At 41.9% G+C, this 22,151-nt stretch overlaps 1 protein-coding gene across 1 annotated transcript in view; it reads right to left on the bottom strand.

The window, feature by feature from the left end:
• Dennd5b (DENN domain containing 5B) overlaps positions 1-22,151 on the bottom strand; it is a 127,483-nt gene that overhangs the window by 76,284 nt on the left and 29,048 nt on the right. Inside the window, exon 5 of the mRNA XM_055605614.1 lies at positions 9,081-9,747. Coding sequence (XP_055461589.1) covers positions 9,081-9,747 — 667 coding nt within the window. The remainder of the gene's footprint in view (positions 1-9,080; positions 9,748-22,151) is intronic.

Below are 22,151 nucleotides of genomic sequence, written 5' to 3'. Positions count from 1 at the left end.
AAAATTTTATTATTTAAAATTTATTTTACAGAATTAAAAAGAAAACTAGAGGCGGGGGGCTTCTAGCCCAGCGAACACCCTGAGGAGCGAGAAGAGCAGCCCCAAAGGCGGATGTAAGTTCCCACTTGCTTTGCACCTTCCCTCCAGCCATTCCTGAGTTGTATTCGTCACGACAGACTGATTACAAGTATATAAAGTGCTCTTTCTTACTTTGTGAATTGTACCAAATTATCAAACACAAGGAACCAAGTTTGGTGGCACAAATCTATAACCTCAGCATTCCAGAAGCCGAGGCAGCAAGACCCAAGTCCAAGGCCCCTGAGGGCTATACAGAGTAAGCCAAGCAAGCCATCCCACAAAAAGGAAAAAACAAAAACAAAAACAAAAAAAAGGGTGAGAGGGTACCAGGAAAACTAAGTTAACAGTCACCAGAAGGAAATGTGGGTAGCCTAGACACTCCATTTATGGGTAAAATCAAAAGTGAACCCGGAAGTCTGCAGAGTTGCCTGTTAACCCTGAGCAGTCAGAGCTGCAGAGCTGTTCGTCACCTAGTCAGCATCAGACTTGGTGTCTAGGTGAAAGGGCCTCCGATGGTAGTGCCAGAGAGCGTGAGATCTGCTAGAATGGCCCAGAACTGTGGGCATACAATGTGAGCAGGAGATTAAAGGGTGAGACTCTTATGTGGGATGTGGGGATACTGAGGCATTTTAAGTTGATGTCATCTGGAGCTACAGAGTGACACCTCATTTCAAACCCTGATCCCAATAAAAAGAAAAAATGGTTTTGGGTAGTCCCATGGTCCCCATAGTATGTATGGAGTCGGATATGCTGGGATCAATCGCCAAAAGGAAACATTACCAACAGAATGTTGCAGTGGATCCAGTTCCTGGGAAATAGTTTACAGCTACTTAAGGAAATGCAAACCAATAATGAAATAAGGAAACATACCCCCCCCCCCGGTTATTTAAGAGCTAAAATGAAATTAAAGGGGGTGTTGTTAGAGATGGAGGCTGGAACAAGCCCAGGCTTCCGTTGCTCTGAGCTTGACCATCAGGTGCAAAGCTCCATCCACAGGGTAAACTCACATAGAATAGCAGAGTACTTCTTAGACTGTGGTCCACACAGGAGAAGAGCAAAACCAAGAAGCTAAGTGAATATAACGTGAAGCTTCTCATTTTGTGGAACATCAGTATCCTGCAGGACTTTATCATGGTGTCTAATTTGGGACAGTATCTTTGTTTTTCACTTTTTTTGAGACAAGAGTTTTGCTATGTAGCCCTGGCTGGCCTGTAGCCAACTATATGCACTAGGTCAGCCATGAACTTGCAGAGGCCCTCATGTCTTTGCCTCTGAAGTGTGGGGATCACAAGCAGGTGCCACCAAAGCTGGCCTTTTATGTCCAAATGTTTCAGAACAGAACAAACTTGAACTGAGATAGGAGCCACATCTCACTATGGAGAACTGCGTATGATTCAGGCTCACTCAAAGGGGCAGCCAGCCTGCCAGACTGAAGGAAAACCACTGTAAGACTTGCTGGGTTCCCATAGGAATGCTAACAGGAATTACTCATATGGAAAGGCTGATTCACGTGTTTCACAGCTCTGTGGGCACGAGCTTTATGGTAGCTGGGATACTGTGCACCGAGTAAGCCAGTGTCCTTGCCAAGCGCTGTTGCTTATGAAGGTTTATTTGATGTGGGCACTTCATGTAATCTTATTGTTATAAACCGAACAACCTGAGCTTTAGTGAGTTTGCTCATGTTACAATGCTAATAAAACATTAATTATAAGGATATGAAGAGCACAGCCAGTGAAATGACACAAAGGGTAAAAGTTCTTATTAGCTCTGATTAGTTTTAACTGTCAACTTCAATGACTGAGAATCACTGTGGAAGAGTGTCTTGAATGAGGAATTTTTTGGATTAGGTTACCTGTGGATATGTTTGTGGGTCTGTCTTGACTGTTGACTGACTGCAGGAGGACCCAGCACCCACGTGGCAGCTCACAATTGTTTGTAACTCCTGTCCCAGGGAATCCATGTCCTTGCACAGACATACATGCAGTCAAAATACCAATGTACAGAAAATAAGAACAAATAAACTGTTTACAAAATGAGGAAGCGTAAAATGGCTATCACAAAGCAGGGTGAACAAAAGGGTGTACTGACAGGTTAGCCTTGTCCTCAACCTTGGCAGGAGACACTGCTTTCCTCAGCGGGCAGCAGTCAACGCAGAAACCCCTACGTGCCCAAGTACTGAGATAAGTGACCGCCGAGTGCCCGGCCATGAACGGCACGTCTATATAAATCTCTACAACGCTACAGAGTATCACGTAAAAGAGGGAAAGAGGAACGTAAAAGCCTGAGGCTGTCAAGAATGCTGTCTTCTAGGCGCGGTCTACACTCATGAATCATTGCAGCCATTTTACCTAGACATTCAGTCAACATTCTAGCATGAAGCATTACCTCAATTACTGGGTTACAGAGTTGGGGAGGGGCTGGAGGGAAAAGGAGAGAGGAAGGAGAGAGAGAACAGAGGAGAGGAAAGGGAAAGGAAGGGGAGGGGAGACAGAAATATGAATATGGGAAGGAGACCTGCTTGGGAGTGTTGTAGGGAGTGAGAGGAATGAGTTGGGAGTGGATAAGATCACGATTCATTGGACTGGGGCTGGAGAGATGGTTCAGTGGTTAAGAACACAGGCTGTTCTTGTAGAAGATCTGGCTTAGAGTCCCAGCATCCACACAGCAGCTCACAACTATTTCTAACTCCAGTTCCAGAGGATCTTATGCCCTCTTCTGTGGACACCAAATATGCACATGGTACACAGACACACTTGTAGGTAATATACCCATAACGTTAAATAATAACAAAAACAAACTGTAAAAACGAATATATGGAACTCTAGAGATGAGCCAGATGTTAAGAGCACTGGCTGCTCTTCTAGAGGACCTGAGTTAGTTCAATACCAGCACCCACATGGCCACTCACAAATGTCTAACTCCAGTTCCAGAGGAGCTGGTGTCCTCTTCTGGCCTCCATGGCACTGGTGGTATACAGACATATATGCAGGCAAAACACTCATACACATAAACTAAACAAATCTTTAAAAAAGTCAAGACATTGTATACATGTACGAAATTCCAGAAGAATAAATAAAAATTATAAAAATAAATAATGTCAAGAAAGATGTTGATGAAATTTAAACAAGGGTCTTAACACAGCACTCTGGAAGACAGATTAACTAAAAATATTTTAGTAATATAATCTATGTAAGTTAATGTGGTTTTAGTTAAAACAATCTAGTTAATAATAAAAACACTTGATATTTTCCACCATTACAGGGTCCAATCAAGTTCTGTTTTGTCTCAGTTTGGAGGAATTTAAAGTCAAAGCTGTCAATAGAAATGTGGACTATGGGCTGAGACAGCTCTGTGGTTAAGAGCACTGGCTGCCCTGCTAAGAACCTGGGCTCAATTCCTGGTACCCACAAGGCAGCTTGCACTGCCTGTAACTCCAGTTCCAAAGAGTCTGACACCCTCTTCTGGCCTCTGGGAGCACTGCACACTGTGGTGCAAATACATACGCGCAGAAAAAAATCCATACACATAAAAAATAATAAAACTTAAGTAGAAACATGAACTACAATCTGTTTGGGCTATAATCAAGATTAAGGATAAACAAAAGGGCTCGTGTGCCTTGTCACAACCCCTTAAAAGAGGCCTAAAAGCTCTCAGCCTCAGCACCATCACCTTGAAACCCTGCACCACGAGAGCGAAGGGGCGGCAGAAGCGAATGAAGAGAAGACAGATGAGGCAGAAGCACAGTAAATTAGCTTGTGCACCACGAAGCCTGCAGGGGTACAAGTGCGGTGCTCCAAGCCGGGGGCTGGCACAGGTGGCTGGATTGTGCGCTGCTGTGGGCAGGGCCGTCTCAGTGGACCTGGGACATCACCTCCAGTCCTGCTGGCCCTCGGCCCGGGACCTCTGGCAATCTGGACGAGGTCTGTTCGCTTGTGGCCCAGTGTAACAATAAATCCTCTTTCTCGCTGTCTCAGCTGAAAAATTAAAAAAAAAAAAAAAAAGAGGCCTAAAACCTAATTCACCGGTGCATGTAACATGGGTACTGAGAAGAATTAAGAGATGGAATGAAAGCTGTGCAGCGGCCTGTTCCTGTAACAGGAAAGAGGAGGTATCTGGAACAACTTTACAGAGGCGTCTCACGTGTTAATGGCACCAAATCTGTCACACGAGTTAGTAAAGATTCAGAAGTAAGAATCTTTATTACCGTATATCTGCTCTGCTTTCACTGCTAGAGAAACACCATGTGGTTTAGTCAGTCCACTGAGCTCGTTTGTTTCTAGTGTCCTCAGCTGCCACAGTGAACGTCTAAACAAGATATGTTCACTTGCTTTGGAGCAGCCATTCAAAAACCAAATAGCTTCTTTTGGCCAGTTGAGAGGTGCCATGTCCAAGTGATAACAGTTGTAGCCGGTGCAAAAGGAAGAGGTGCTTTGCATTCTATGAATCTCTACATTCCAGTGCTTGTGAGATCCCGTATACATTGTCCATTTCATCGTGCAGCTTTCCCTTCAGAGAGGTTTCTGACCTTACAAGATGCCTGAGTACTTCAAGTTTCAACATATTTGGTGTTCTTCAACCATGGGAACTGTTTGTCTTAATATCCAATTGCAAGCCCACAGTTGCTCCTCAAGTGGAAATTCTTAGCCCATTGCCCCGTGGTAGTTATTAGGAGGTGCAGATACTTAATGTAGCTGCCATAGCTGCTGCTGCATGGTCAGTTCGTCTGTACCACACGCCAGCTTCTGGTTTACATTGTTTGCTCAGGAAGCCTTACATACTCATTCCCATGTCTAATTAGTATGGCTTGAAAGGCGATTTATATAATTTCTGTTCTATAATAGCACATTATGTAGAGAAAAAGTTCCCTGTTTAAAACCTGTTTAAATATTTCATTCACTTTAGATTTCTACTTTAATTTCTTCAGCCCTAACTTTTTGTTTGTTTCTTCAAGACAGGGCTTCTCTGTAGCCCTGGCTGTTCTAGAACTATCTATGAGGCCAGGCTGATCTCAAACTCACAGACCTGCCTCTGTCTCCTGAGTGCTGGGGTTAAAGCCATGTGCCACCACTGCCTGATGGAACCCTGACATTTTAATATCCTATCTGTCACAACTGGCCCAAATAAGTCTGCCTTACTACTTCAAAAATACCACAAACAGAGCTAGACAAGGTGACATATGCATGAAATCCCAGCATGTGGGAGGTAGAGAAATGAGAATTAGGAGTTCAAGAATATCCTCAGATACATAGTGAGCTCAGGGCCAGCAAGGACTACATGAGACCCTATCTCATAAAAAGACAATTTTAACAATACGAAGGTTATGTGTACCATAAAGTAAGTCTAACCGGAGAGGTGCTCACTAGTAGAGCATTCCTAGCATGTTCAAGGCAACCCCCACCCGTGAAAAATCCAATACTAAAATACTAGTTAAAACTGGTCAAAATCTTCTGCTTTTTGGATCAAGATCTTGGAATATAGTTGCTATTATCAAAATATTAGGTTTGTTTTTATGATTGATAAACTGTGACCAACAAACTATGTCTATTTCATAATGACTAGCAATAGGTAATAAAAAGACTGCCAACATTCTCAAGAAAACTCCAAGTGGCTTCTACTTTCCAACAACTGTTAACGGCGAAGAGCACTGGAGGAATGGCAGAGGGGTCTGTGGTGGCATGGGTGGCACTGATTGCTGTGCCCTTTGTGAAGAGCCAAAGGAGGCAAGCAAGAAAGGCCAGAAAGTGTTCTGGAGGCTTTGATTATTGGTACTAAAAGGCAGACACTCGTATCTAAGTTCCCGATCTTTTATACTTCCACTGTTCTTTTCAACATAGGACCATACTCCCAGCTTACACTGTCCAGCTTCATGTGACCTTCACACATTCGTCTTTTGACTGAAGGTACTAAAAAAGAGCCTTGGAAAAAAAGAGAGACTTGACTTCCTGGGTGCATTCTCTATTTAAAAATTTATAGCTAATTATCATTAAAAAAAAAAAAAGACTGTGATGTAATTACTCTCTAGATAATAGACTGGGTCTGTCTAGGTAAGTTGTGAACTAAAATTACAAACAGTTTAATGAATACTTTCATCACTGAAATCTGTCTTAGATTCACTTTGTTTTTTTATTGTTGTTGTTTTTTGTTTAATATTTTTTATTTTTAAATAATTTTATACATTCACTTGTATCCTAGCTGTAGCCCTCTCCCTCTTTCCCTCCCAATCCTCACCTCCCTCCCTCATCTCCTCCCTGCCCCCTTCCGAGTCCATTGAGAGGGGGTGTCCTCCTCTCCTTCCGTCTGTCCCTAGCTTATCAGGTATCTTCTGGATGGTTGCAATGTCCTTATCTGTGGCCTAGCAAGGCTGCTCCTCCATCAGGGAGAGGGGAAGCTCATGAGTTCATGTCAGAAACAATTCCTGTCCCCCTTACTAGGAAATCCACTTGGATACTGAGCTACCATGGACTATGTCTGAGGAGGGGTTGTAGGTTATATCCATGCATGGTCCTTGGTTGGATAAACAGTCTCATAGAAGACCCCTATGCTCAGATATATTTGGACCTTGTGGGGCTCCCTGTCCCCTCTAGGATATACTAATTCCTCCTTTCATATGATTTTCTACACTCTGCTGAAGGCTTGGTTATGGGTCTCAGCATCTGCTTTGATACGCTGCTTAGATTCACTTTGGATTCTCTCAGTAACTGTCTGGTTCTTAAGGCATCTTTAAACCTGACAGCACATATTTATCAAGCATAAGAAGTGAAGTAGCAGTGTGAGGTGGCTCAGAGGTTAAGAGACTGGCTGTTCTTCCAAAGGTTAATTCCCAGCAACCACATGCTGGCTCACAACCATCTATAGTGAGATCTGGTGCCCTCTTCTGACCTGCAGGTAGAATACTGTAAAAATAATAAATTAATCAAAAAAAAAAAAAAAAAAAAAAAAGAAAAGAAATGAAGTAGCAAATAGCTTTTAAACCCCTTACATAGAATCACAAAGGACAAAAACCAAAACCAAACCAATGGCATCAGAGTGCAAATCAATACAGTGATTCTTTTATTTTGTTCACTTCAATGTCTTTCTCTGAGGGGAGAGATATTAACAACATTAAAAACATTTCCTACTTCATAAATATTTACTATGATGCCTTTATCATATCGCTGAATAAGGAAATAATTTAATAAGTACTGAGACAGGTAAAGAAAGAATATTTGCAGTAAGGAAAGATCCAGTTCAGTTACCAACATGGTTTAGTTATCTGGAGAGAGACTGATATAAGCCCAATTTTTGAACTACCACTTTGCTTACTTGTGCTGTGATTAATTAACACACCTGTGCCTCAATTTCCCCCTGAATAAAAGGAACATCAAAAATAGTCTAAGAATTCTATACAGGTCTCATTTCACTTTCACAATTAATCAGTGGAGGGTGGGACCAACACTTGAGAGTTAAGTCACTCATCTACAGTTATAGTTAATAAGGGGCAGAGCAGAGTTGTGAAAGGAAGGCTTTTATGCCTTCTAAAACCAATACCGGTTAAACATTTTTAAAAAGATTATTTTCTTTTATGTGTATGAGTGTTTTGCTCGCATGTACGTCTGTGCTCCATGTGTGTGCCTGGTGCCGTTGGAGATTAAAAAGGGGTCTCAGATTTCCTGGAGCTGGAGTTATGGGCAGCTGTGAACTACAATGTGAGTTCTAGGAATCAAACTTAGGTCCTCTGCATGAACAGCCAGAACAAGTGCTCTTAACCACTGCCATTTCTCCATCCTGTGTAAACATTTCTAATCCCCAAACCTGAAATCTGAAGTGGTCTAAAATCTGACACAGAGAGTGGTATCAGACAACTCTCCAATCCTACCATCGCTCCAGGGAAGGGTAAGAAAGCACAGGGGATTACTAAGGTTTTCAGCTACAAGTAGGTAAGGTACAGGTAATGATGAACACTGAGAGAATGAGAGCAAGGGGAAAGTAAGGACGTCAGTGAGCCATTAGAGGACTCGCGGATGACGACAAGCAACATTGGAGCACATTGTCAAAACTAGTACGTAGGATAAACTGAGAAAACCTTGCCAAGGGCTGTCAACACACAAATAGTGTCAACACACACACAGACAGGGAAGCATAAATATAGCCTGGTTGGCCCAGTTTCATTTATAAGTTAAAATAGAAAAATAAAAAAGGAAAGTGAAAAAAATAAGCATGACAGAAGCAGCAGTAGCAGGGAGATTGCTGCACAGTTCTGCCAGCCTAAACATGAGCGCACAGAATGCTAATCCAGATAGCCTTACTTCCAAAGTTTCAACAATGCACATGGCCAGTTTACAATCTCCTACGATTTAGTATCTCTTATGACACAACCATCTCTCTTCCTTATGTAAATTCATATTCAAGTAGAAACAGGTATCCTAGTCTAGACTCAATATTACCCAATCCAAACATATAAGTGAAACAAAATTTAACTTGTTAGTGGATTAATAAATCTTTGCTAGCAATAAAGACACAATAAAGGTTAATACCTTCTGAGACTTGGATGTTAAAGACACAAATGCACACAACATTAGCAGATCTGTTGCTAGGTCTGGAGCGTCATATCTTTTCCTACCTGTATATTGCTTCTTTCTCACTCATGAAATGCTCCTACAAGCAAAGGCCCAAAGTTGTCTGCCTCATAAAGTTGTAAACATTTCATTTATTTCTTTCAAATGCCACCTTAATTTTCATGTGAAACTTTACCAACTATAAAGAACAGAAGGTCTCTGAGTCACTTAGAGTAACAAGTTTCAATGCATCTAATGATGACTATATGTAGTGGGAACAGGGTTGTTTTCCTTAAAGAAAAAGGGCAACACAACACTTTTGATTCCTTTTGTTTATCCTGCAGCCACTGTCACTTCAATGAGAAACAGCCTATAACTTTTCATCTCACCCAAGCCTATTCTTTTTAGACTTCAGATCATTATTTGCTTCTAAGGTGAAGTACATGCTCAGGGCAGAAGCACACCTACCTTGTGAGTAGAGAAGGATTTGCATCTCTAGAAGAACACAGGTGAACACTTGCACCAGGTTCTCCAGCCCCAGGAGCTCAAAGGCCTCTCGCAGAGGGTAGTCAGAAAGAGGGAGTTCATTGGGCCCAGGCCTCTGGCAGATGACAGGCTCATAAACCCCGTAAAATTTCAGTGACCTCCCAGGAGGTGGGAGGGGCACCTCGTAGAGAATATTGTGGATGTAGCTCTCCAGGGGCAAGGGCGGCGGCTGCTGTGAGCTCACGGCCTTGTAAAGCTGAAGGAGGAACTTCTTGCAGGCTTGCATGAAGGGCAGAGGTGTGATCAAGCATATACTTTTTGAAACATACAAGGTGTCTCTGTTGATGTCGTACGAGTTGTATCGCTGGAGTTTCAGAAGGGAGGTGGCATCACCCTCGTCGATGCTGCTGGCCAGCGAGTCCATACTGCAGGAGGACGAGGCGCAGACGCTGCTGCACTGCTCAGCATTGTGCATCTGGTACAGCGTCTGCATGGCGGTGCAGATCTGCTTACTTGTAACTTCCTCATAAAAAGTGAGGACAAAGCCGTAGGTTCGAGAACCGTCCTCCCGGGTGATTATAAAGGAGTGGAACTGAGGTTCTTTACTGTCAGCCTGTGTCCTGAAAGACAGCCCTTTCGGCATGCACAGCTGCGGAGAAGTGGGGGAGGGGACATCAGAACATCAGAACGCAGTATATGAAAAACTTAAACACGAAAAGGGGGTGAATGCTTTTCTTTTTAACAGGATTCAAAGGACAAGCTTCACTTTAGTAATAGCTTTAAATTAGAAATGTAAATTACATGTAGACAACATGTTCTCAAAGGAAGCAAATGTGGGGCCAATTTGGCTAAGCAGGTTAAGGTACTTGCCTCCCACCATAAACCTCAAAACCTTCATTCAATTTCTGGGACCCACACAGTAAAAAGAGAGAACTCACTTTACAGCTGTCCTATCGCCACATGTATGCACATACACGAACAAGAAATAAACGGAACAAAATTTTTAAAAATAGATGTATATACATAAACGGAAAAATGTTCACTGTGTGGGAATTTCACAAAGAACGAGAAGCCAAGAGCCAGAGCTAGCCCAGCAGGTCAAAGTGGCGGCTCTCAAGCCTGAGTTCTACCAGCAGAGCCCACGTTCCCACATGGTGGAGGGAGCAAACTTTCTTCTGCAGGCTGTCTTCTGCCTTCCACACACGGTGATTACACATGACACATACACACACACACAAAACCCCACACTACGTGTAAAGTATTTTTTAAATTTTAAAAGAAAATGAGACCTTTGATTTGGATTCATAAGCCGGTTTAAAAAAAGGCTCTGACCCTGAACAAGATGTGAAGACAATGTGTGCTCAGACACCTGGCAAACATTTCTTTGAGACAGGGTCTATACAGCCCTGGCTGGCACTCAAGAGATCCACCTACCTCTCTCTGCCTCCAGAGTGCTGGGACTAAAGATGTGTGCCGCCAGCATAGCTGACTCTGTGGAGGGGCTTAGGTGAGCCAGCCCTGACGGCGAGCTCCAGGAAGACTGGCCCTGCCTCCTTCTGATGGCGGCATTGAGTGTGGGTGGCCTAGCTGGAGCGGTGCTGGAGAGCACACCTGGTGGTGCAGATGAGGGAGAGCTGGCCAGCTGACCAGCTCAGCTACCACCCAGGCCCAGGTCCAGGGCTCTGAGCTGGCCTACCCCAGCTCTCTGTCATCTGTGAACAGTTGGGATGCGTGAGAAGGACAGTCCTGCAGATCCAAAGCTGCAGCATCTCCATGACACAGGACAACAGGTAACCGGGAGGAGTCCCAGTGAGGATCCAATATGGATGGTGTCACCGAAGCCAGAGACCTCGAACCAGACCAAAGACTCACTGCAAGGAACATTTGCAAGTGAAGACGTGTGGACAGAGGTGTGTACTGTGGGACCCACGGTGACACCACAGCTTCCGTGACGAGGCGTTCTCTTTGCTTTTTTGTTTTTTTGTGGTTTATTTTGAAGGGAGGTTGGGTGCGAGGGCAAAGGGGTGGATATGAGGGGATAAGGAGATGAGCGGAACTGGGGTGAATGATGTGAAACTCACAAAGAATCAATAAAAATAAAAAAAAAAAAAGTGTGCCAGCCAGTACTATTTTTATAGTGATTATGACAGTTTTTCAGGGAAAACTGGTGAAGGCTCTTTTGATTAGTAAAAAAGAAGTTTACAAAAATAAAAATAAGAGTTATCCTTTGCAGGACAGAAGAAGAGAAAATTAAGACATGAGAAGAGATAAAAGTCCCCATACTCCAGAGTCTGACTGGAGTCTCTGTCAGGTGAGAATCAAGAACTTCAGCACATGGGGCTGGAAAGGCGGCTGAGCATTTAAGAGCACTGGGCTGCGCTTCTGGAGAGCCAGGATTGGGTTTCCATTACCCACATGGCAGCTCACAATCGTCCCTGGTTCTGGGTGATCCTATGCACTCTTCTGGCCTCTACTGGTACCAGGCAAGCATGTGGTACATAGACATACACCCATCCACTTAAAATAATTTAAAAATTATCTTCCTCTGCAGCACTTGTAATCTAGGGCGGTTTTCTTTATCAAGCTGCAATGCTACCCAATCACTTTAGGATCTCATTTTTAAGTTCTTTGGCAACCCTTTGAGATATAACCTCACAAGATACCAAAAACGTACGTTTGGCTTTGTTTGTTTATTTTTTATTTTTTTGAGACAGAACCTCACTATGTAGCTCTGGCTTTCCTAGAACTCACCACATAGACCACGCTGGCCTTAAACTCACAGAGATTTGCCTGGCTCTGTCTCTGCTCCCAGAGTGCTGGAATTAAAGGTGTATACCACCACACCCGCCCACATGTGACTATTTTATAGATATATAAGTGTAATTCTCCTTTGAGAAGTCCACGTGCATACTTGGGTCATTTTACTCTTTCCCTGAGCACTTTTTTGTTAAAATTTTCTTAATATAGTCAACTCTGCTATAGCAAGCCAATCATAAAATTTTAAGAACAAAGTCAAAGAGTCCAGGTTTGTGTGAGTAGAAATCTCTATAAAGATGTGTTTCTTTGATAGGCCCTGCACATGCTGACATCATTTTTGCCATTTTGAATAAATATGCCGTTTTATCATAGAAAAATAAACTCTGAAAATGAAAAGCTTTTAATTTAATAAAACAGTTAGAATAAGGTATTTTTTTAAGTTATTTGTAACAAAGATTATGCAATAGGTCTTTTAAAAGGCCTAAATTAGGTTCACCTTATGGAAGATTGTATTTTATAATGGACACAGTAATACTTTTAGTTTCCCATATTCTTCAAGACTCTTTCCATGCCCGCACATTAAGAGACTGAGCAAATCCCCCACCCCCAGTCCAGACAGGCTGATGAGAATGACTATGCCATAGAGTAGCAAGCATTTCCTAGAGTCAGGTTACTGTTGGAGTCTCTGGATTATCAAGTATGTCAGACTGACTCAACTTCCCGTGTAGTGTGAAACACACAGAGGCTTGGCGTGCCTTTATTTCAGTTATGACTGTGTAAGAATACATACATGAATTTGCACAAGAGGAAAAAGTCAACCATCCCAATAATAAAGTTCAACAGCAGTGACAAATGACACACAGACACAGCTGACAAGGCATCTCACCTCTCTCACTGGTCATATACCCTGAGGTCTTGAAGTAACAAAGAGAAAGCTGGTGGCGATAGCCATGCTTGTGGCTCACAGCATCACCAAGGACCACAAGGACATCTATGATGCCTTCTGACTCCCACAGGTGCCAGATGGCCACATGCTCCAGCGACCAACAAGAACGTCAAGGCTTAACAGCACTTAACTAATGCACAGTGAGGTCTAAGATACAAGTGAAAAGGGAGATTGGTGTTGTACTGCTATCTGGAAGTCACACAGTGGATCTGTATGGTGTCTGACATGAGCTCATCCTGATTTTGGACAAATTTGGGCTTCCAGTCTTGCCAAGAGCCACTGAAGTGGAGAAGTTCAGTAGGAATGTGGGCTTTCTGGTATTCTGAAAGGTCTGTACCCCAAGAACTGCTTCTGGCCTCTGACACTCCTTCTTCCTGTGTTGCTGTATCTCTCAAAACTCTGGCATGGTGCGAACCCTCACTTTCCAGGCATTTACCCATTCTGAATGAACAATCCTCCTACAGGACCTTTATGCTGCTGTTCAAATGAACCAATGATTTCATTATTCCTAATTAAAGCTTTACAGAATTTTTCTATTTGAACCATTTTACAAGCAAACTTAAAAGCTGATACAAAGCTTATGGCTGCAACAAACACTAGCAGGAATCCTGGTATACACCACAAATACAGGCAAGTTGGCTTGAGCTTCCCATGAACCCAAAAACATAATGTGGCTACCAAATGTCTAAATTAAGTACAAACCTTAATGTCAAAATACATAAACAAGGTCTAGTTCCTTATACCTTGTCAGCTTATGGCATTATATACTGCTATTCTAAATTCACTTTGTATCCTAGAATGAAAGACAGATAAAATTATTGTCCTGAACCTACTATAACCTAAAAGGTAACTGGAATGTGCAGCCAGCTCAGTCTAACTTAACAGGCATATATACCTTGCTGCAACCTCTTGGACCCTGTTAACCTTTAGGGTTTGTCAACCTTTGTCATTCTGATATCAGTATGAACTTACATAATGGGTACATAGGTAAGAAATGTTTCATTTAATGAAAAAAACATGTAACCTGTTTGTGTATGTTTGAATTCATCTGTTTTTGTGATTAATTGCCTTTTCAACTACGAGTTAATTCCTTTTCTGATTTAGAAAGCTTTGTCTCAGAAGTATAAAACCAACCAAGACAGTAGCAATCATACACCTTTTCCTCTTGAATGCTTGTGTGTGTGAGTGGTCTATGTTATGTCTCTCTTATCTCTTATTCCCCTGTAGATTCACAAGGAAGTTAGACTCAGGGGTCTCCACACAAATGCAGGCACACTTTAGCATACCGGAGAGATCTCTGCAAAGAGGCCTATTTACCCAGTGAGCTAATCCCCAGATCAAAGACCACCCCTCCCTTTTTTTTTTTTTTTTTTACAATCCCCTGCAGTTTTTGGCTAGAAGCCACTTTCCACAGCTCTGGCTGCATAAAAAAAGTGGCCAGTTTAAGTTTCCCTCCTCAGTGGCAGAGCAGGCTATCCAGAACTGCAGAGACAAAACCCTGTCTCCCTTCCCTCTTCTCTGTTCTCACTGGCTGCCTCTTGCAGTCTCTGAATTTAAAAACTTCTGAATTCAGGTACAGAAGAGGAGAAAAAGATGCCAGGCACAAGCCTGAGAGGCCCCATCACCGCTGACCTGACATCCACCTGACTCAGTCTTTCTCTGGATATTAACACTGTTCTTTTGACTGAACAGCTGCTGTATGGGAAGAAATAGCAGGAAAATCAAATGATAAACTTTGAGGACAGAGTCAGTGGTGAAGAGAACGCTGGTAGACAGGAGAACGTCCATTACTGATCTGCAATTTGCTCCCTAGCATATGGGTCTGATGACTCAGCCTGCTCAGCAGATGGTATAGTAAGACAATGTGAGCACCAGATGCTATGAATCTCAGCCAGTGGTCTCTGCAAAGGGAAATCTCAGGTAAGCCGAGCTGTAGATGCACTTCTTGGAACTCTTCCAACTCTGTTTACAATCACTCTTCCATGAAAAACATTTACCAGATTAAAATTATGAGAAAAGCTATCATTTTGGTTTATTACTTTAGAAAATGGAAGACATATACCTACGTTTTCTAAAGGAATAAAATATTTTTCCTCTTCCCAACTATTTATGAGAATATTTACAGTCTTTACTTTTAACTCAAGTTTCAAGAACATTCACAAAAAAATGTTTTGGTGGTGATGTCTCAACAAAAAAACCCTCTCCATTTATAGTGTCAACAAACTGACTAATACAAAAAAATATATGCACTGTATTTTCAGTGTATATGTCTTGGGATATGAGCCAGGCTTGTTATGTGGCCAAAGATGGCCTTGACTTCCTAATCCTCCTGTTTCTACCTCCCCAAGTGTTAGGGTTAAAGGCCTGTGCTACTATGGCTAACTCTCTATCTTAAAGAAAAAAAAAATGTTTATTTTTATTTTATGTGCATGGATAATTTGTCTGTATATATGTATATCACCATATATCTGCCTGGTGCCCAAGACAGCCTAAAGAGAGCACCAGGTCCCCTGGAATGGGAGTTAGAGAGCTGTGTGCCACCATGCATTTGCTGGGAACTGAACCTGGGTCTTCTGCAAGAACAGCACGTGCTCTCAACTGCTGAGACATGTCTTCATCTCCCCAAACCTTCTCTTTGTATATCAAGCAGGCAATATGGAAATGTAGTGACAGGCCACTGTTTTTTTTTAAAGTCAATTTTAACTTAATTTTTCTTTTATTTGCATGTTTGTTATTGTTACTTTGGTTTTGTTGACAGGGTCTCATGTTTTCCTGTCTGGCCATGAACTCTATGTGGCCAGCCAAGGATGAACTTGAATTCCTGATCCTCTGCCTCTCTTCCAAGTGCTAAGATTATGTCACTATGCAGGCTATAATTTAATGTTATTGACAGGCTTTCTTAACGTCTAAACTAGAGAATCAACACGTACAATGTTTTTTGAAAATTAGCCAAATATTCAGTTAAAAGTTTGTAGCTTTCTTGAGCACACATTATAAGATTTACAGGAAAAGCTTGCCAAAAGTTATATTTGAGTGAAGAAAGACCTCCTATGCCACAGATAATAGATGTAAAAGTTTTTCTTAAATGCTTCTCTACAAATTAAAAAGGCAAAATCTGTATTCCTAATCTTGGAATTGTGAATTGGAAAATATGATGACTTTTTCAAAAAGAACAAAGACATGATATCTCTCAGAAAACCTGAGACATAAATAATAATTTGCTTACTATGGCTCTTAAGTCTCTCGTTAACCCACAATATTGTTATTTACTAACAATATCTTACAAAATAGCTAAAAATAAGATGTGTCTTTAACCAAATATTGGACAATGTGGTCTGCAGCCCTCTTCTCCTATGAGTGACTAAGTATCCTTGGCTAGAATTTTATTGAATTTATTTTTCCATTTATTTGCTTGTTTGTTTATTTGATTTTTTTAAAGATTTATTTATTTATTTATTTATTTGGTTCATTGGGTTTTTTGAAGGATTGATTGATACATAGATTGAGTGATTGATTTGGTTGGTTGGTTGGTCTCTTGAAAGAGTTTTATGTGGCCCAGGCCAGACTTTATGAGTAAATGAGAATACTACTGCTTGTATTTCTCAAGTGCTGGGATTACATTCTTTGGCTTGAGTTTTAGCAACTCCTTTTTCATATTCTATAATTTTAACACTCCATATCCTTTTTCTCATTATCCAATGAGATAAAAATTATTCAGAAAATCAATGAAATTGCCCTGTTTTCTCTACCTTCGTTCCCTCCTTTCTTTAGTAAATCATTTTATCCTATGTATTGTGTCAGACTTAGAAGAGAAATATGAAAATAATTCCTTCTGTCAGAAATTTCATAGTCCAGGGGGAAAAGCAGGCATATAAACTAAGCTGCTATGGACTGTGCTCAAGATGCTCCAGGAGCAAGAACAGATCATTCAACTATGTTGCTTCAGAGATGGTTTTGTGGTGGACAAAACATAAAGACATGAACAAAGAGAAGCATTATCAGCAAACAGGATCCCCTCACTTTATCAGTGTTTGAGTATCTACTATGTGTAAAGCTAGGGTTCTAAGAAAGACGATGCAGCCAGCCTTGGTGAGACCTGATAGGCTAGGGTTAGACAGAAGGGGAAGAGGACCTCCCCTATCAGGGACTAGGGAAAGGGCATAGGTGGAGAAGAGGGAGGATGGGTGGGACTGGGAGGTGACAAGGGAGGGGGCTGCAGTGTGGATACAAAGTGAATAAACTGTAATTAATAAATATATAATAAAAAACTAGGGTTCTAGCAAAGAATAAGTGCAGAAGTAACTTTTATTCTCTTGAAGTAACTGTCCTGTTCAAGGCTTCATCTGCCAGCGTAGGCCTAGTCCTAGAAGCTTCTAGCCTCCATACATTCTAATCTAGGCCTAGAATGTTTTCAGCCTCTGAGACTTACTGCTGAGTAAGCTCACCCTTTCTAGGTCTTTCTGAACTCTAGCTGGTTCAACTCAGCTGCCTGGCTCAAAACTCCTCGCCAAGCTGACTGATTCAAACTGGCTTCTCTCAGCTTGTGACTGAATTGCTCTGCTTGGCCTCATACTAACTTTGGCAATATGTTCTAATCTCCTGGCTCCTTCCCATTCTCTGGCTCATTCAGTGTTCACCTGTGTCTAGCTTGCTCTCTCTTCAACCTGGCTCTGTAAAACTGTCCCAGCAAAACTGCTTTATCCGTCCCCTTCTCTAAGCTGCTCTCTCAAGAAGCTTCTTGGGAGAGTTGGGCATAGCCTTTTCTGTCAAATCCTATTCTGTCAAATCTTTGTCTGATTCAATACTTTGTCTGTCTCTCTTTGTTTACCTTCCTTCCTTTCCATTCTTTGATTTGTTTTTCATGACAGGGTTTTTCTGTGTAGCCCTGACTGTCCTGGACTCCCTTTGTAGACCAGACTGGCCTTGAACTCACAAAAATCCACCTGCCCTGCCTCCCAGAGTGCTGTAATTACAGGTATGTACCACCACTTAGACATTACTTTCAAACATGGCTGCTTTCTTCTATCAATTAACCTTATCTACACTGTTTGGGATTAAAGGTGTGTTCCAAGGGTGTGTCTGTATTCAGCCAAAGGGATTAAAGTTATGCTAGGCTAAGAAAAAAAAAATTTTAAAAAGTTTTTATTAATCCTTTGTCAATTGCACATCATGTACCCCAATCCCACACATCTCCTCATCCTTTCAATCTACCTCCCCTTATAGCCTCCCCCCCCAAAATAAAACAAAAATTAAAAATAAAAAAAATAATTCAAAGAAAATAAAATCTCACTTTTTTGGAAACTGTAGTGTATCTCGGTGTGTCCCACAGTGCACCCTTTTGCCCAGACAGCTTTACCTGTAAATGTTCAGTGAGTCATTCTCTGGTTGAGGCCTCTGTCTTCTACTACACTATCAATATCGGATTCTCACTGTGACTCATCTCGGATATCCTGTTGTTGCTCTGTCACATGGAGACCCTGTAGCTTTGGATCTGTAGGACTGGACCCTTCACACCCTCCAGAGGTTCATAGATTAGGGAGATGTTGGGGTGGGCCAACTCAAAGCCTTGTAGCTGGGCCTGAGTCAGTCAGGCTTCCAGCTGTCCTCTTTGCCCAGGAGCAGAAGCCAATTAGACAGTGATTAGTAAAGCCGAGAGAGAGATCTTGATGATCTTGGACCAAGACAGTGTATAGAAACTAAGAAAAATAGACAACTGACTGTACAGAAGGTGAGAAAGTTAACATTTTAAGAATGACATACAGAGTTTTGGTTTACACAACAATTTAGATAGTTTTTATCTAATGATTAATGGATAGAAATATGAATTTGGTTTTAGACATATTGAGTTGGAAAAGTCAATTAAGTATCACAGCTGCAATATTAAGGAAATGGGCAGTCTCCTACACTGATGACTAAATCAGAATCTTACCTTCTACTATTGTATTGTAAGCATTAACTTGTAATAAATTTTAAAATTTATTTAAAATTTATTTTAAAATTTTAAAATAAATAAAATTGTTTATTTATTTATGGTGCATGAGGATTCTTTCTGCATGTACATATGAATACCATGTCTGTTCCTGGTGCCTGAGAAATTCAGAAGAGAGCTCAGATCTCTTGAAACTAGAGTTAAAGATGGTTGTGAGCTGCCATGGGACTGATTGGAACTGAACCCGGGCCATCTGCAAGAGTAACATCTTGCTGCTAAGCCATCTCTCTAGCTCCTGAAATGAGAGTCTGCTTTAATTCCAATGTCAACCCTCTGATTGCTAGCCAGGTATGTGTAGCTGAAGCAGGAAATCACTGAGAGTCTAAGGCCAGTATGGGCTACAAAGTGAAATAACAAAACCAGGGCTGGAATATAGCTCAGTTGGTAGAATGCTTGTCTCGCATACATGAAATCCTCAGCTGGAACCCCAGAACCTCTTAAGCCATGCATAGAGTACATTTAATATATAGCTAAAGATGACCTTGAATTCTCAACCTTGTAATCCTCCTGTGGTAGGATTACAGGCAGGCTGTCATGCTGGCAAAAAGTGTTTGTCATGCAGGCCTAAGGGCCCGAGTTTCATCTGATCCCTGGAACTCATATGAAGGTGGAAGGAGACAACCAACTCTATGAATTGTCCTCACATGGTGTGGGTACATATATTCCCTCTCTTACTCAGTGCTGGTGACAGAGGCCAGGGCTGAGCAGAGTTTCAAACTGAAAGCAGAGCTGAGGAAGATGACAATGGGCAAAATAAACCTGCTCTTTCTGTATTCTGTAAACTCCTCTACCTGCATCCTGGATTATCCTAGTATGAATGTTATTTCAGGAGCACAAGAACCATAAATGCTGTGGCTAGGATCCTAGGGAATGTGGTGGGAGGAAGGGGTCTCTCCTCATCCATAAGAGGAAACAGGAACTGCTAAGTGACTAGCTCCTTTTTTCTGTCTCTGAAATTTAAAATGCATGGGTGTGCTTGTAAAGTTGTCTTAAGTAAGCAGGAATTGTCTTGGCTCTTTTCAACTCCATGTAGTTTTGACCTTTACATCTCTAAATAATAGTTTAAAAAATATGAGGGCTAGAGAGATGGCTCAAAGATTAACATAGCTGTCAATGAAAGATTAACCATCATAATGCATGTGGTGGCTTGAACAGGAACAGCCCCCAAAGACTCATGTGTGTGAATGCTTGGCCCATAGGGAGGCGAGGCCTTGTTTGAGTCCGTGTGGCCTTGTTGTAGGGAGTATGTCATTGTGGGGATGGGCTTTAAGTCTCCTATGCTCAAGCCACACCCAGTGTGGCACACAGTCTCTTCTTGCTAGCTGGGGATCAAGACGCAGAACTCTCAGCTCTGTCTCCAGCACCATGCCAGCCTGTATGCTGCCATCCTTCCCCCTATGACAATAATGGAATAAACCTTTGAAACTATAAGCCAGATGTAATTGAATGTTGTCCTTTATAGCAGCTGCTGTGGTCATGATGTCCTTTCACAGCAATGAAACTCTAAGACTGTGCATCTGTGAAAACAACATACCTGAAGTACGTAGCAGGCATCTACTAAATAATTCCTTTTCCTTACCACCAGGCAACAATGGTATCTTTTATGTTTTTTGGTTCTACCTTTGAAATTCTCAAGAACTACATCTATCACAGAGCTCATCTGCCATCAACAGTTTCTATGGCCATCTTGTCTAGTCTCTTATTTGCCCACTTTGGTTCTTCTGAATTATGTTTGTTAAGGAATGATGAAGGTCTAAAGTACTACCCAGGCCTTTAAGCAGGACATTTCCCAGAACACTGAAAACAACTATCTCCTTCCTTCCTTTGCTCAAAGGAGACATTTATTTAAAGATTATATTTATTCTTGTTTGTGTGCACATACATGTAGTATATGGGGTATTGGTTAAGTAGACAAATATTTTTGAAGTCAAAGGACAACTTTCAGGAGTTGGTTCTCTCCTACCATGAGATTTTTGAATCAAAGTCATGTCATCAGGCCTGCATGGCAAGCACTTTCATTTACTGAGCCTTGTTTTAGGATATTTGATCCCACTGTAAATCCTGAGATTGTGAACTGAAAAAACTTGTTCTAATTGTAGTGTGGTTCAGCCCTAGCACACACCTTTTATCCAAGAGCTTTCTGTAAATAGGATTAAATGAGGTTAACCCTAGGTCAAGAGGCAGAGCAAGAAACCAGCTGACAGGGATTAACAGAAAAGAAGGGCATTGAGAGAAGGGTAGTTAAGACAGAGTGGAGGAAGAGAGGGGGCTTTTCCCTTCTGGGAAGTGAGCTGAGTAGGAAGGTTTTTTTCCTTCTGGGATGCTGGCCAAGTAGGAAGATCAGCTGGGGTCTTTCTCTGACTCTCTGAGCTAGCAGACTTTCACCTCTGCATCTGACTCCTGAGTCTTTATTGGTAAAATTGAGCAGCTGGGATTTTCTTTCTTAATAACAATAGAGGTCTCTTGGTTACTGCCCACGAAAATTTTAATTACTGCTGGGTAACATATTACAAAGATTCAAATGCCTTATAAACAAATTCCTAGCAATGTTTAAATGATACATTTGAGCTCATCCCAGGTATGGTGATCATAGCACTTGAGAGACTGAAGCAGAGAGACTGCCAAAAGCACAAGGCCGGTCAGGACTAGAGTGAAGCGCTGTCTGTCAAAGAAACAAAACAATGTTGGTCAGATGGCTCAGTGGTAAAAAGGCACTTACAACCAAACCTGAGCACCTGGCCTTTGAACTACCACGGCATAGTTGAAGGAGGAAATAAATTTTTAAAAGTTGTCCTCTGATCTCCACGTGCATGCCGTAGCATAACTGAGCCCATATATACACACACACACACACACACACACACACACACACACACACACACACACAAGTAAACAGTGTGTTAAAGCTCCTTCCCATCTTCCTGATGTCTTTTATATAGAAACTTCCTCCTCTCCTCAAGCAAAGAGGTCACCACTGTTCACCCAGCACCTGTGTACTAGTACAAAGCTGACAGGGAACAGACGTGAGGTCCGCTGTGGATCACTGACAACTAACACACTGTTGGTAACTGCTGTGGGCAGTCTGAGGACTCCACCTCTCTGAGACTCAGTTCACTCATCTGTTAGACAGACGACTTTATTTCTAGGGTCTGTGGGGAGATGGCTTTGTGCTCACGAGCACTTGATAGTTCGGTTCCCCACATGCACATCACGTAGGTCACAGCCCCCGCTAACTCCAGCTCCGGGGACCTTCTGCCTCTGTGGGCACTCACACACACGTAGCATACAAAAAAAGACACACACACACACTGAAAAATAAGTCTTAAATACTATTTCTCATAGAAATTAAAGGACTAATTAA

Source organism: Psammomys obesus, unplaced genomic scaffold (genome assembly GCF_907164565.1).
Source record: "Psammomys obesus unplaced genomic scaffold, mPsaObe1.curated_primary_1811, whole genome shotgun sequence".
Taxonomy (NCBI): domain Eukaryota; kingdom Metazoa; phylum Chordata; class Mammalia; order Rodentia; family Muridae; genus Psammomys; species Psammomys obesus.
The sequence above is the reverse complement of the archived record's forward strand: the minus strand, read 5'-3'. Positions and strand labels throughout refer to the sequence as shown.